General features: G+C 39.4%; 2 protein-coding genes across 2 annotated transcripts; both read left to right on the top strand.

Moving 5' to 3' along the window:
* The first annotated feature begins 208 nt into the window (after window positions 1–208).
* On the top strand, window positions 209–10,764 carry LOC306886619 (grainyhead-like protein 3 homolog). The gene is made up of 15 exons (XM_079443895.1): window positions 209–320; window positions 1,513–1,681; window positions 1,786–1,844; window positions 2,376–2,580; window positions 2,769–2,851; window positions 3,027–3,177; window positions 3,604–3,715; window positions 3,966–4,060; window positions 4,941–5,099; window positions 6,127–6,208; window positions 6,568–6,701; window positions 7,406–7,532; window positions 7,636–7,721; window positions 7,826–7,890; window positions 9,538–10,764. Exons 1-15 carry the CDS (start codon window positions 304–306, stop codon window positions 9,653–9,655), a joined length of 1,662 nt encoding a protein of 553 aa, XP_079300021.1. The 5' UTR covers window positions 209–303; the 3' UTR covers window positions 9,656–10,764.
* A 2,825-nt stretch (window positions 10,765–13,589) lies between these two features.
* Window positions 13,590–14,264, top strand: LOC306886733 (claudin-23-like; the record flags this gene model as incomplete). Its single annotated transcript, XM_079444056.1, has 1 exon — window positions 13,590–14,264. One exon carries the CDS (start codon window positions 13,590–13,592, stop codon window positions 14,262–14,264), a length of 675 nt encoding a protein of 224 aa, XP_079300182.1.
* Window positions 14,265–14,579: the final 315 nt, after the last annotated feature.

The following is a 14,579-nucleotide window of genomic DNA, read 5'->3' as shown; positions in this document are numbered from 1 at the left end:
CTTTTATATGAGGTGTTAATGAGTTAACCTCCCCTCACCACCCCCCTCTCCAAAACACATGCTGAAGTTTCTCTCCAGCACCAACAGAGTTAAGGGAGGATACACCTGCACTATCACACACCTGTCTCAGGCTGGCAGCCAATGAGAGCAAAGAAGCCAACTTGCTAGGTGGATAAATATAGAGACGATGTGGATACAAATCAAACCGTTTCATTTATCAGGATACAAGCACAGACACACGCATTTGAGAGAGAAGGGACAAGATTACAAACTAAGGATTTTATCATCACTGTCAGAGGAGTCATGACCAAGGAGATTGAGTAAGTGTCATCAATTTTGCATTTATTTGCATTCATTTATAATGCTCTAGTTAGGCTGTGTTGAACACAAATACCATTTTGTTACTAAAATTTAATGGCTATAACCACTTTTCAAATATCCTGAAAATATTATTTGTTAGATTAAGGGTTTAATTTATGATACAAATATATATATATGTATATTGTATTAGCCACTGTATAGACATTTTCAAATGAGCTGTTAATGTAGGACTAAAAAAATAAATTTTGTTTCATATGATTCATCTGATTTTGTTGTGGGGTGTGCTATAGTTTGCAGTTTCACTGCTATGAGCTGTCTGTTCCTCTTGAGTAATGTCTTTCTTCTCTTCTCCCACTCTCCCTCTGCTCATGTGTAAACGGGCCCCCACATGAATGAGTACATGATAATTTCTGCAGAAAATTGACACCAGGACCCAAACACGCACACTCTGTCTCTTACTCTTTACAGACAGCCTGGTGTAACTATCCTAGGGGCCTGAGTGCACAAGCACAGAAACACATTAGTCTCGTCTAATGTGTCAGAGGTCGGGGTCTATGCCAACGTGCAGGTGCCTAAAATTAGAAAATATGGGTATATCTAGAAAAGTCTGCACAGTTTTAAAAATAAATAAATAAATAACCAGAAAATGCTCATTCATTTAGTGTGCGCACAGGTGTCTAAACTGCTCTGTTTGTATTTTAGCTTTCCATAGCAGACCACCTCATTGCTAATCCTAGTAGTTAGGGAAAGTCCCAAAACAAATCCAACTGTTTAAGGAGCTAGTGATCCTCTTCAAATCCATGTCTTTTGTTTGTGGTGCTTGTGTTAAGATAAATTAAGTTCCTACACTTAGGGTTTGCCTCTGACTGTTGGTCCATTACAAGAGTTTCTGTCCTTACGAGCACAGATGAGAAGAGAAAGTCAGATTTATCACTGTTTCTTGACATTTAGTCCTTTTCTTATATGTTTTACTGCTTGTGATTGTGGGATTTTATAGTTTGAAGTCTGTATGAAGAGCATCAGCTCTTGCATCCTTTATTTATTAAAGGCTGTAATTTTGTCACTGAAAGTTTTATGTGCACCAGAGGCACATTTCTGTGGCCTATAAGCTGTTAATCATTTTGCCATATACATGCAAAATCACGTTGCAATTCCAGGGAATGCTTGCTAATATTTCCTTCTTTCACCTAGGGCTCTCATGGTACAACAGAACGAGAGTTTCAACTACTTACGCTATCCAGACAATTGCATTATGGACTCTTGGCCTGGCATGGACGGCGGTGACCTCAGCAAGACTAAACCCAGACTGTCTTCAGACGAAGAACTTGCAACTCTAAGCCTCCTCTATGAAGCCTGCAAGGTAACATAAAGATATATTTTTAAAAATATAAACATAATTATTTATTATCATTACTTAATTTGTATTATATACAGAAATAATATTATAATTTTATTATTTTTAAGGCCCCTAAAGAGCAGAAGATGACATCATGTGCACGTGAGCGCAGCATGTACATGGAAAGGTAAGCTTGACCATACACTTTTATGATTTATGAATCAAAATGCTTTTATAGCAAATATATAGTATGGGAGCATATATCGCAAGGATATAGTATAAAAGAGAAGGCAAGATGAAAATATAGATTGAGTAATTTAGCTAAAGATTATCTGAGGTCAGAGCTGATTCAGCTGTTAATCCTCTTCTTCAACCCATCCCAAAAAGACTGAGTCACTACACAGCACCCTTTTGTGCAAGTGAAAAATAGCTGCCTATAGAGCTTGTTGGTCTCCCTGATGTCAAAGCCTGCCAAGAAACTCAAACAGTGAAAGAAAAAAAAATCAGCGTTAGGTGGCAAACAGCTCCCGCCCTGTGTTTGGCTTTGCTTTTCGTGCAAAGAAAGCTCCATAAACAATGCAGAGATTGAACAAAACTATTGACTTTAACGCTTTTTCACCATTGTTTAGGCAGCTAACAGTTAACCCTGCGTGAATAACATTAATGATGGAGTACCATAAAAAATTGGTCACAATTTGTGCTGTCATTTATCTCTCAGGACAGCAAATAGCTCTTCCCCTGAGCTGGCCACGCTGGAGAACGCTCACATCATGAAGCTGCTTTCTGAAACCATTACCTCCAGTAACTCAAAGCAAGCATTACTGAGCACTGACAGCTACACCGGGGACAACTTGTACCCCCTCCTGCACCCAACACAGAAATCATGGCCATCTGACCAACCCTTTCTGGAGACGACCCCTGAGGTTTGCAGAACATCTGAAAACACATTTAAAATATAAACTATATTAATGTCATTTTTTTTTGTTGTCGTAGTTTTTGAGCCATACCAACAGATCCTAAATAATATGCCATGAATGACCGAAACAGGTGCTTGTCCACTATAATTACCATCAATTTATGACACCTCTGTTTGTTTTCTTCAAAAAAACAGCCTCTAGCCTACAACACGTTTGTGGGACACACAAGCCCTGTATATTCAGAGTCCTACTCCAACTCTCCTCCAGATAGATACAGGTGAGACTGGTTTCTTAACTGTATGAGCCTTCACAAATCAGCTATTCTTTTCACTCTATAAAATATAACTGTGTCATTTGGTGACTTTATACAAGCTATAAAAAGCGATAGATGCTAGTATGTAAAATACTGAGTAATGCCATTGCATAAAAATTAATTTGACTGCATTTTACAGGAATGACTTCCAGTTTGTTCTTGGTGCCCCACAAGCTTCCCAGCACAAAACAACAGAAATACCCATGGTGTACCTCAACAAGGGGCAGTTTTACCCCATCACGCTGCAGGGAGTGGACAGCAATGCTGGGTTTTCATGCAGCAAATTAAAAGTAAGTTATACTTTCATAGACCCAAATAATGGAAACAATGAACAAAATTTATTCTTGCCATATATTTGTTCCAAAGAGAAAGAGTTGCTAGTTATTTAGTCATCCTTTGAGAAATTTCAACATTTTGTCATTTAGTAACCATGATGTGCAACAGCAAAGAAGCATTGGGGGAAGTTTCCTAGAACTTCCAAACTCATATGCCCTTGCATATTCTAGGTGTGACAGATTGGCTGTTTTGTTAGCGCATATAGACTGATATGGTCAGTGACAAAGCAAAGAGAAAGAGCATTAGTGTGGTGACATACGACTTCGCTTGGTAAACGACAAAAAGACTAGCATTTGTCCTAAAGGGAGTCACCACTCTCTAAAAAACACAAAGTAGCAGGTTCTGATAATGCTTCTTTTTTCGTCCTTTATCTCTCTCAGACGATGATCATGGCTGTGTTTGAGAATGACAAGAGTCCTGAGATGCAGCTGAAGTACTGGAACCACTGGCACGCTCGACAGCCTACCGTTAAACAGAGAGTCATTGATATCGGTGCGTTCCTAACTATCACTCTATCGTTTTTAAGCATAAACATCAAGTATATAAATCATAATTATTATTAAATAATTCTGGAAAACAAGACAACACTAATTATGAAAATAAAGAATGTTTTTATTATATACCGGTAACTATGGCCGCACCCATCATTAGATTTAAAGTCAGATGTCAATTGGTTTTGATTGACATGTGTTTCATATCATACAATTTATATTAATAAATTCTTCTTTATTGCCTCTCTCAGCTGACTACAAGGAAGTTTTCAGTGGAGTGAGTAACGTGGAAGAGGTGGCTTTCAACGCACTGTCCTTTATCTGGAACACCAATGAAGAAGCAAAGGTACAAGCACAAACACACAGATCCACCTGTCACTTGTTTTTGTTAAGTGATGGGTTGAAAGGAGGATCATTTAGAGGAGTGTCAGAGAGCAGTGGTATCTACGGTATGCGGCCTCCTCAGGCATCTGTCATCATAGGGAATAAGAAAGAAAGAAAGAGGGAGGGAAGGAAGCAAGGAAGGAGAGAAAGAGAAATAGGGCACATTTCAGCATGCCCCCAGGGTAGTGATGGGTGGGACAACGAAACTCACAGAAGGTGGAGCTGAGACAGAAAGAATACAATCACTGCAATGTTACAAGACATTTTTAAGAGTTACAGATTTTTTAGCTAATAATCCGAATAAATAATTTTTCTGCCAAGTAAAATAATTTATTAGTCTAGCATCTAACAATGTTCGGTTGCCAAGCAATTTAGCAACAATACATCTAATAAATCAGAATTTTAATTCAAATATTCCAACTGTTAACTGTTATTCAATCTTGTTGAGCTAAATGAATCAGTAGCTATGAGGAACGAGGAAGAAATGTTTGGAAATCAGCACCTGTTCACTCATTTATCCATTAATCATCATATTATTTCGGTGATTGTTTTTTATTGTTGTTTTACTTCCAGTTCCAACATGTTGGATCTCGCCATGTTGTTTTTCAAATGGACACTCCTTTTCTTTAGAAATGAATTGGAATTATTGAACAATCATTTGTACCATATTTGCAGATAACACATCTAATGTGTCTCATCCCTGACCCTTCCTTTTGTTTGAGACATTTTGTTTTCTCTATGAAATATACTACTGTCATCTAGTTAAATAACAAATCCAGCTTTCCTGATTTCCAAAATGCTTTCTGGAGATTTCATGTATCATGTATTCATGTGTTTTACAGGTGCACATTGGCGTCAATTCTCTGAGCACTGACTTCTCCTCGCAGAAGGGGGTCAAAGGTCTTCCTCTAAATCTTCAGATCGACACGTATGATTTCAGCTCAGGGAACAACCGCCTCATTCACAGAGCTGTTTGTCAGATCAAGATCTTCTGCGATAAGGTGAGCCAATCCCCCAACAAATAAAAAAAAATTATATTAAAATATATATCTTCAAAATTTTTTTTTTTTTTTTAAATTAGATCGATTTAAATATAGATTTAAATAAATATATATATTTTACATGTATGATTTTTTTTTTACATTTATAATATAATTCTATGTTAATATCTTTATAAAATTTGTTGTAAGAAGAAAAACCCAAAAGAGAATCTTATAACAGCATGAAAAGATGTACACATGCATTTCAAGGCTTAATTAAACCTAAAACATGGATCAGAAAAATTAAGTTTCATTATCAGGGTGTGCAGTGGAACTCTGTCGCTAATTTGGCTCATCTTGGACTGCGTCATAAACGGTTAAACACAACACAGTCCTGACTCACTGTTACCATGACCTACTAAGTTATTTACTTGAAAAGTGTCTGACCTATGTGATAACTGTTTTCACTGAAGCAGAAATAATAGACACTGAAGTATTTGTGCGTTTTCTCTTTCAGTGTGTCTATCTCTCTTTTGGTGTCTCTCACCCTTATACTGTCTGGTACCTTTATCTTCTGATTCGTATTGATCCCTTTTGTTGAGCTAATCAGATAAATGTCACCAGACCGCCTTATCTCCTTCATCTCCTTAAAGCTCGTTCGTTTGTGTGTTCCACGGTGGCCATAGTTATTAGCTTTTTGACAGTGTGTGGGGGAAATGCATGATGGGAAGGTTAGATTTAACACATGTCTGACTGGTTTAGCAACAGCAGGTGAGCTGAGTGCATTACTGCATTGCTGTGGTTTCTCTAGCTGGATCAGATGCATATTTACTACACAGCTGGCATCTAAACTAGACATCAACTCTGAGTTGTTTACAAGAATGGATTTCAATAGACATAAGTTCTAAAGCATAGTTTTAGGAGTTTAAAAACTCTTTTGCATTGTTAATTATTGGTTAATTAAGTGTTTTATAAGCCGTTCTAATATGCCAGAGCACTTTGTAATTGCTGAGATTCTAAATGTTTTATTGTCCTTGAATGCTTGCAGGGAGCAGAGAGGAAGATGAGAGACGAGGACAGGAAGAGAAGCAAGAGGAGACCCAAGAATGTTGCAGACTCCAGCAATAAGAGTGAGTGCCATTCAGTCATATAATTACAACCTGAGACTGTCAGAGAACACCTATTACCACCCTAACAAAAGCATAAAAAAACCCAGTACATATTTTCCACATTTGGTGTCCATGTTCTGACCCAACAAGCCACTGAAAAGCTTTACGGCTGCTTAGGATTTCCTCCTAATTTGGCAAGTCAAAACCAAAACTAGCTTTCAAGCACATATTTTCAACAAAGTGTAAAAGAGGGCTCTCAAACTCAAATTACCTGTGGGCCACTAGCCAAACTGTGTTTTCCACCAGAGTCTGGTTTTTGATAGTCATGCCTTCATTAATTGCTGCGAGTGTTATATTAAAGATGTTTTTCTTCTCCTCAGGTTGTAAACAGGCCCTAGTTTCCAGCTCTGTTGGAAAGGACTCTACCTACTTTAAAGCTCTAGACGATCACGTCACACAACCTGTTTTATTCATCCCAGAGATGCACTTCAGCACCATGCAGCGCTGTGGCATGGTACGGCTGTCTTTCACACACACATACACACACGCTCTTCCCTATATCCTAGGATATGCGGCTTACCGCAGCATTGTTGAGTCATGTTCACCAACACCCCGAGGGCTGAGTGTATGGGAGCGAGAGAGGAAAAGTGTGGGAAAAAATGTGGTGGGAAAGAAGTGGGCTTGGAAAAGAATAAGAGAAAGTGATCTCGAGATCAGACATGCTAACTGGTGCGCTCCTGAGTTTACATGACAGCGAGCGAAACTCACCTGAGGAGGGGACGGCCAGGCTGACTGACACAGGGATTAACCCGTGGGAGCTCAAACACACGTACACACACTTCTGAGGGTGTTGAAGAGATGCTTTTCAGCTGTGTTTACACAGCCTAAGAGAGGAGGGATGGAGGCTGTTCCGACAGGCTTTTTCCCACAGTCCAGACTAGCGCAATTCTCACTTGTTAGATTTCAGCATCATTTCATAACATCAGGCCTTTTTACATCCAGTCACAGCCCATATTAGTGACTTTAGCATATTAGTGAAGGCTTAGGAAGTCATGCAATCATCCAATGGTTTTTTCTGCATTGTCGCACCTCTTAGTGTTCAAGATGTCACTGTGATAAAGTTGTTATCATCGTAATCATCAGCGTGCAAACACGCAAGAGACAGGAAACTAAGCAACATTTTAACAACCTTGATTTTATCTGTTTGTTATTGTCCAGGTACCCCCTGTCAGCCTGGAGGAAAGCGACAGGACATCGCTGAAACGTATCAACTGCTACACAGACGGCGGCGACCAGAGCAGCTCCCCGCCGAGCAAACAAGCCCGCCGAGATGAGCAACAGAGAGGTACGGAAGATTAATTTAGAAATGCAGAAGCCTGGGAACATATCAATTTTGCGATACAAATCACAGCCGCACAGTGTTTTAATGCTAAATTCTTTATTCTCAGTTCTCCTGTATGTCAGGCGAGAGACTGAGGAAGTATTCGATGCCCTCATGTTGAACACGCCAACCCTTAAGGGCCTGAGAGAAGCGGTGAGTTTTCAGCTTCTCTTTCCGTCACACATATTTCCGAAGATCTCACTTCGAAGAGGAATTGTACCTAAAATTTGACTCATGTCCCCTTTCTGCCTTCTCAGATTTCAGAAAAGTACGGTATGCAAGAAGACACCATTGGGAAAATCTTCAAGAAGTGCAAAAGAGGGTGAGTGAGATATTTCCAAGCTAAACTCCATTGGGCGAAACCTTTCGGGGGCCTATGACAAAGGCACGAACACAGATAGAGGGATGTCTAAATGCTCTTTCACAGAGACGAACGACTGTTAAACCCTTTTCTTATAATCTGAGCTCTATTTTAACAAGCTGCCAGGAAGCAAAGTCGACAGACCGGGTTGACAGGAGATCTATAGTGTTTGGAATGTGATGATTGCTGCTCCCCTTCAAAAAACAAAACAAAAAAATGAATTAAAAGCAAAACAAAAGAAGGAAGACAAGATGATTTCAACATAGGTAGACTCATCTGACTGTGCTGTATTTTTTGTGTGGTTTGTGAAGCTCAGATAGAAACAGTATAGATGATAGCTGAGATAGGAAGGTGGCACTGGCGTCTACGTGCAACCTAATGAGCCCGGGCTCTAGCAAAACACCATTTATCTCTTTGGTTGGTGATCACACATGACACCATGTAGACATTTGCGCTTACCTGTTCACTCATCCATTTCAGAACATGTGTGGAAATAACTCACCTCAGTGCATCATAAAGTATAAGGCATTAAAGTAAAGCATATAATTGTGTGACCATATTTCACATCCTGCGATTAAGGAGCGTTTGACCTACATAGGTCAAAGAAACATGTCCAGGACTCTGTTAAAGGCGTTTTATCTTAATCATCCTAGCCTAGAGCAGTGTAACTTGGAGCTCAACTCTCCTCAGGCCGTTAGCTGATGATATGGCTGAGGGATAGGGACAGGTCGGGCCACATTCTTGCTCGTTCTCTCGCCCCAATCTTTAATCAGACTCCCTCCACCCTCAGGGCTGGGAGAGCTGACATGACCTCGCTGTTAGTTTGTCATACACCCGCACACTGTGTACATGTTGGCCGGTAGAGACAACTGTTGTGCCAAATAATTGTTTGCATGAGTAGTAAAGTCATGAGATAAGGATTTGTGTTTTTAAGGATCTAAATCAGGGTCTGCCCTTAAGGAAGGAATGATGAATGCTTCAGAAGATCGTAGAGGAATGGTTAAGGTTTCTTTCAGCAGTTGCTAGGGCACAGTTCATCTGTACATCAGTCAGTGTCACTCAACAGCTCAACATAGTCATAATGACTAAAACAAATAATCATGTAGTAATGCACAAATGTCAATGAGCAGGTGTATGGTTTTTGTACAGAAGAGAAGCAACTTTAGAGTTGTGTGTGTTTGGTTCTATAGATACATTATATAATGTTACTCAATCAGATATTATCCAATTTTGGAGTTTTTAATAATGTTTTGGTGTTTAAAAATATGAATGTACTTAATTTTGCATTCTCATTTCCCATACTTTTACATTTAGATTATCTTATGCACAATTAAAGTTAATCTAATAATAATTTTAAAAAGTTTCTTTAATATTTTAGCAAATCTCAAAATGAATATCCATTTTTCATACTGTACATTATAACGTTGTGATGCCTAAATGTACTTATAGAATTTAAAATCCTTTTAATTTTTTGAGTTTTATTGTTTTTTAAGTTTACTATTTTAATATAAGCAATTTGTTGGTTATCAGAGCAATGTATAAATATAAAGTATGGGCCAGAATTTTAACAAGAATTTCTATAACTTATTCTTTCTCTCTTATGAACAGGATCTTTGTGAACATGGATGACAACATCATCGAGCATTACAGCAACCACTCTGCCTTCCTCATCGAGATCACAGAAGTCATGATCAACCACTTCCAGATCACACTTATGGAGCTATAAATGACAACATCAACTAGTGACACTACACCTGGTGCTGCTGGCAGCTTCTTTCTGTTCTTTCGATCCAAAAGCATGACTATGAGCCAGATTCTACAGTCGCTATGGAAACACCTCACCTGCCAGTTCCAACATTTTCAGTTTTAACAAGACATATCAACACTGAACAGTGTACATACCATTTTCCACTTTTGGATACCTTTTTTATTATTTTATCTACAATAATTTTATAACATGAGCAATTATGATCAACAAGGTACATGTTCTGTAAATATTAATTGTAAATAGACATAATTATCATAATGTTGTGTGTTGACGTGATTTTAAAAGAGTTATATGTTATTATTTCAATGATAAACTTGCCTTTTTGGATGCTGCCTCTTTGCTGCTTATAGTAGGCCCATCATTTCTAGGACAGGATGTGAGGCGTTCGTATCGCTTTTTACTCTGATGGTGGTTCGCATGTTTATTAATCTTGCCGCGTGTTACTTCAGCATACTTCTAGTAAGGGTGCTGTAACTATCAGCCTTTTAGTTTCACATTTGGAACAAACACACACAAGTGTTTTAGACCTTTAAGTCGCACATTTCCACCCTTAAAGAGCTGCGTATCTGTCAGTGTTTCGATCACCATATTATGAAAACCGGTGTTGTGCCCATTTTCGACCCCTGCCAAATTATTACCCCCTCTCGTTGAAATCGCTACTGGATTGCCTAATCCTAACCCCACCCCTAATCCTAACCCCTCCCCCACACCTAACCCTAAACCTACCAATACTAGGGGGGTAGTAATCTGGCGGTGGTCAGAATTTGGCACAACACCGGCTCCACACATTTCGAATCTGTGTGGCTGTAACGGTTGTCAGGACAACCAGCATTTTTTTGTCCTCTGACATTTAGACAAGAGAGTTCGGACGAACCACTGCAATGTCGAACTTGCCCAAATATCAGATTAAATAACAGTGACTTTTCATTTTGGGGATTTTGCATCACAAAACTTGTACATTTCAAATGCTTTGTATTGCTTTCATACAACATATACTAAAGCTGTGTTTTCCTTTTTTACTGCTTCTGCTTTTATATGGAAAATAAAATTCAAAATCCGTAACATTTTCAAGTGTTTTGTCATTGTTTAAAGACATTTCCTTGCTGAAATCATTTGTAGCTGTTAAACTGTGTGACCCACAACTTAGTAGGTCGTACACAAACAGCGATTATTGAAGTAATTAATGGACATTACCCTCACACATGGTTTTGACATGACATGAAAACATGGTTTTATTATAGTAAAAGTGTAACCATGTTTTGTATTGATCACCAGTTGTACAACCACAGTTTTAGGCTAATCTATGGTATAGGCTAAACTAATGGTTAGTGTAGCAAAACCATGGTTAATTTGTGGTTACTATGTTTTAAATAGGCTATAGTAAGCATGTTTTTTTATTATTATTATTTGTATGCTAGTATCATGCAACTAGTAATCATGTAACGTGAATGTTGTACAGTCTCTTGCTGGAGACTAAAAAAACGAGTTGAAAGCGTACCGAGCCGCGGAAGAGATACTGTATCTCGAGCGCCCCCCCCCCCCCCCTTTTGAAGTAAAAAAACAAAACCTTAACAAATACTAGATGTGCATTTCAGACATCTTCAATATGTACTTCAATCATTTTCAATATCTACAAAATATGTCATAAAATATATTACTTTTTAGATAAAATATTTTCAAATAAATGTACTTTTTAGATTAATCTCTTTTATTGGGATTCTGCTTTGTCATTTGTCATTGGTAAATTGAACTAAAAATTCTATGCAATAGTTTTTAGTATTTAAATAAAATACTCGATGAACTATTGCATTAAATTTTGTAATAAAATTGCATTTTATTTAAATGTAAATAAATAAGAATTATATCAAAAGGCATGTATTCTGTAAAAGTCTTCTTGTCCCATGTAGGGGACCATATCACCCCACATTTTGTGCTATGACAACTAAATTAGCAAATTAACATTACCATTATGCCCATTCTAAACTTAAATCTAAATATGTTCTTCTTAAGTGGGCATCTTACCCTATACTTCACAGACATGTCTTTCTTCATGGTTATCTTCATTTTTATAACACCATATGCCTTGTGGTAATGCAATGAAATCGATCAATATGCCTAACCAATGTAATTATATGGCAAGGACAATAAAACTGAAAAAACTAAACAAAAATCAAAAGATGCATTTTTCCTCTATAAGACAAAAATCTTGTTCAGTTTTTTTCCATCACCACAGGACCATTATTTACATTTAGGTTTTATATGCCATAATAAAGATTGAAGAATATCAAAGACATAAGTTCTTATGTCTGTTCAGGAGTGAGTATATTTGTGCAGCTAATGTTTGGAGGTCAACGCTCATGTACATCTGCTGATTGACATCTTTCTTTGGGATTTAATAAATATGTATGTGTCTACATGGCCAAGATGAGTACATATGATAGAAAGCAGACTTTTTAAATTCATCTTCTTTTTCTGTCATCAGATCGCCCGGTTCAGCGGGCAGTCTGCATATTGCAGTCAGCACACGTCGGACTTGCTGTTTGTTCTGTGTGTGCGTGTGTGTCTCTGTTTGAAAGAAGGACGGGGGTGTATGGAAAGCTCATACACAAGACTAGAGAGAATCAGAGAGTGAGGGAAAGGACAGAAAGCAGAAGGATCCATCTCAGAATTAACAAAGAGAGCAGCTGAATGATCATTCATTCTTCTGCAGAGAGGTGAGTGCATGACATCTCTTTTATGTGTGATTCAAATAGAGAAGCAGATGACTTTAACATCTCTGGGCGAATGCAAAACCAGGTCATGAGAGCAGGTCAATGCACATGTCTTGCATCTTTGTCTGAGGGGTCTGTGTGGCTAGTTTGCGTATGCCACATCTGTTGATTCTTTTCATGATGGAATGAGCTTTTTGTCTTTTTCAGTCAAAGCTTGACTACTGTGGTTCCGATCTCACTGTCATGCTGTTTTTCCAGATATTTAATAACTAGTGTGGTTTGAAGACAGACGTCAAAATGTCAGTGTGAGTAGCCGCATTTTGTTAGTGTGGCAGATTCTGTTGTTTTCATTAACGTACGGGTGCCAGTGCATCCTTTTAAATATTTGTTTTTGGGTTGCCATGCAACGAAAATGAGTGGAACAGGAAATTGATGATGATAGATGCAGCTGTACTTTAAGAGCATGCAGTGAGTGATCAAACTGTTGAAACGTATGCCCACATGCCTCTCACAGATACCTTTGAAGGTGATATTGTCAACCAATTAGTTGATGAAAACACTCCACAGACTTGTTAAAAAATATTGGGTTCATGCATTAAAAATAGCTGCTTTTTATAGCATCACATCATTCGTAGGGCCTCTTTTGTCCTTGTCTCCTGGAACAGACATCAGCTCGCTCTCTCAGCTGCCAGACGTCTGGCTTCCTGTCTACGTATAATATCCGTAGGACTGGTTCAAAACATATCCCGTTCACACTATCAGTGACAACACAACCACACAATTGCGTCAAAAGATGATGTTCAGCACCTGTAGCTGATAGTGCTAGAACCATTTCAGATGTACCACAAAAGATGCAACCGTCCAGGTTACTGTCTCTTAGCAACAGCGGGCCATTCACCTCCACTGTGCTGGTTGCCAGGAATGACGATGTTTCTTAGAGCTCAAAGGAGAGAGTCATCGGGTAACAAGACATGCATATATGCACTCTTCCTCTTTTAGATCTAACAGACTGCGAATCCAGGAATGCATTTCCGCCGACGGGTGTCTGAGGGGATTTAAATGAAAAAAATCTTCTACAATCTGTGTGAGTGGAATGAGTTTAACTGAAATTTTAAAACTTTTCACCAGGTCTTCGCCGGTGGTTTCAAGCATAACTTCATCCTGAAGAGCTGCAAGTCGTGATGCACACTCCTGTGTCCATGCTGATGGGGGTGGTGTTTGCTCCCTTGGGCCTTGTGCTGGTGTTCACTGCAGCGATCACGCCACATTGGAGGGAGGGACAGGCGCGGTTGGGTGCGGCAGGGCGTGCCGGAGCAACGGAGCTCCTCCTTCTTCGTTCGGACGGCTTATGGGAGAGCTGCCTGCAGGTGGTTCACTCTGAAGTCAAAGAGTGCTGGCCCGTGTCGGGGTCCTACCAGCGGGATGCTCGGGTTCGAATGGTCCAGGGGATGGTGCTGTCGTCTCTTTTCCTGTGCGGTGCTGGAATTGTCCTCGCCAGCGTGGGCGTACGCTGCTGGACCGATATCCCGCTTAGGAGAGTAGCAGCAGCTGGTGGCCTGTTGGTGGTGCTGGCGGGCGTGCTCAGTCTGGCTGCGTTAGGAGTGTACACTCATAATCTTTCCAAGCTGGGGATCGAGGTGGATTCAACCGTATCAGAGACGCAAGGGCTCAACGTACACAAGCCACCCCGACTAACGTTACACCCGGCCGGGTCGCTCTATTTCGGTTGGGTGGGAGCTTGGGTACAGGTGCTGGGAGGGGCTGCGCTGCTTTTTGGGTTCAAAAGCATGAAGTGTTCATCCTGCCATAAGCAGAGACTCAAAGACAGTGCAGAGATGTATGAGGTGAACTATTAGATGGAGCAAACGTTCCTGAGAAGTAAAGAGACTCTTATGGTGTTTAAACAAATTGATTTGGCACATGACTCAATGTAGTGCAGCTGGTAGTGTTTATCAATTGGACAAATAAGAAATGGGAAACCGTACATGTGGCGTTTCTATAGAGAACTATATTAAAATATGTAGGAAACTGCTAACAGAAGCCTTAAGGCCTGTTCACACCAAGAACTACACTATAAAATACTATAACAATAACTCTATATTAACATCCATACCAACAAACCATGACGTTGTTTATTATAGTTGTACGTTGCAGTTATGTCATCTGCCACT

The sequence above is a fragment of the Barbus barbus genome (genome assembly GCF_936440315.1).
Source record: "Barbus barbus genome assembly, chromosome: 20".
NCBI classification, from domain to species: domain Eukaryota; kingdom Metazoa; phylum Chordata; class Actinopteri; order Cypriniformes; family Cyprinidae; genus Barbus; species Barbus barbus.
The sequence above is the reverse complement of the archived record's forward strand: the minus strand, read 5'-3'. Positions and strand labels throughout refer to the sequence as shown.

Coding starts and splice junctions, on each gene's coding strand:
- LOC306886619 (XM_079443895.1), top strand. Junction 1,682..1,785: donor TCCTCTATGAAGCCTGCAAG/GTAACATAAAGA, acceptor ATTATTTTTAAG/GCCCCTAAAGAGCAGAAGAT. Junction 6,209..6,567: donor TGCAGACTCCAGCAATAAGA/GTGAGTGCCATT, acceptor TCTTCTCCTCAG/GTTGTAAACAGGCCCTAGTT.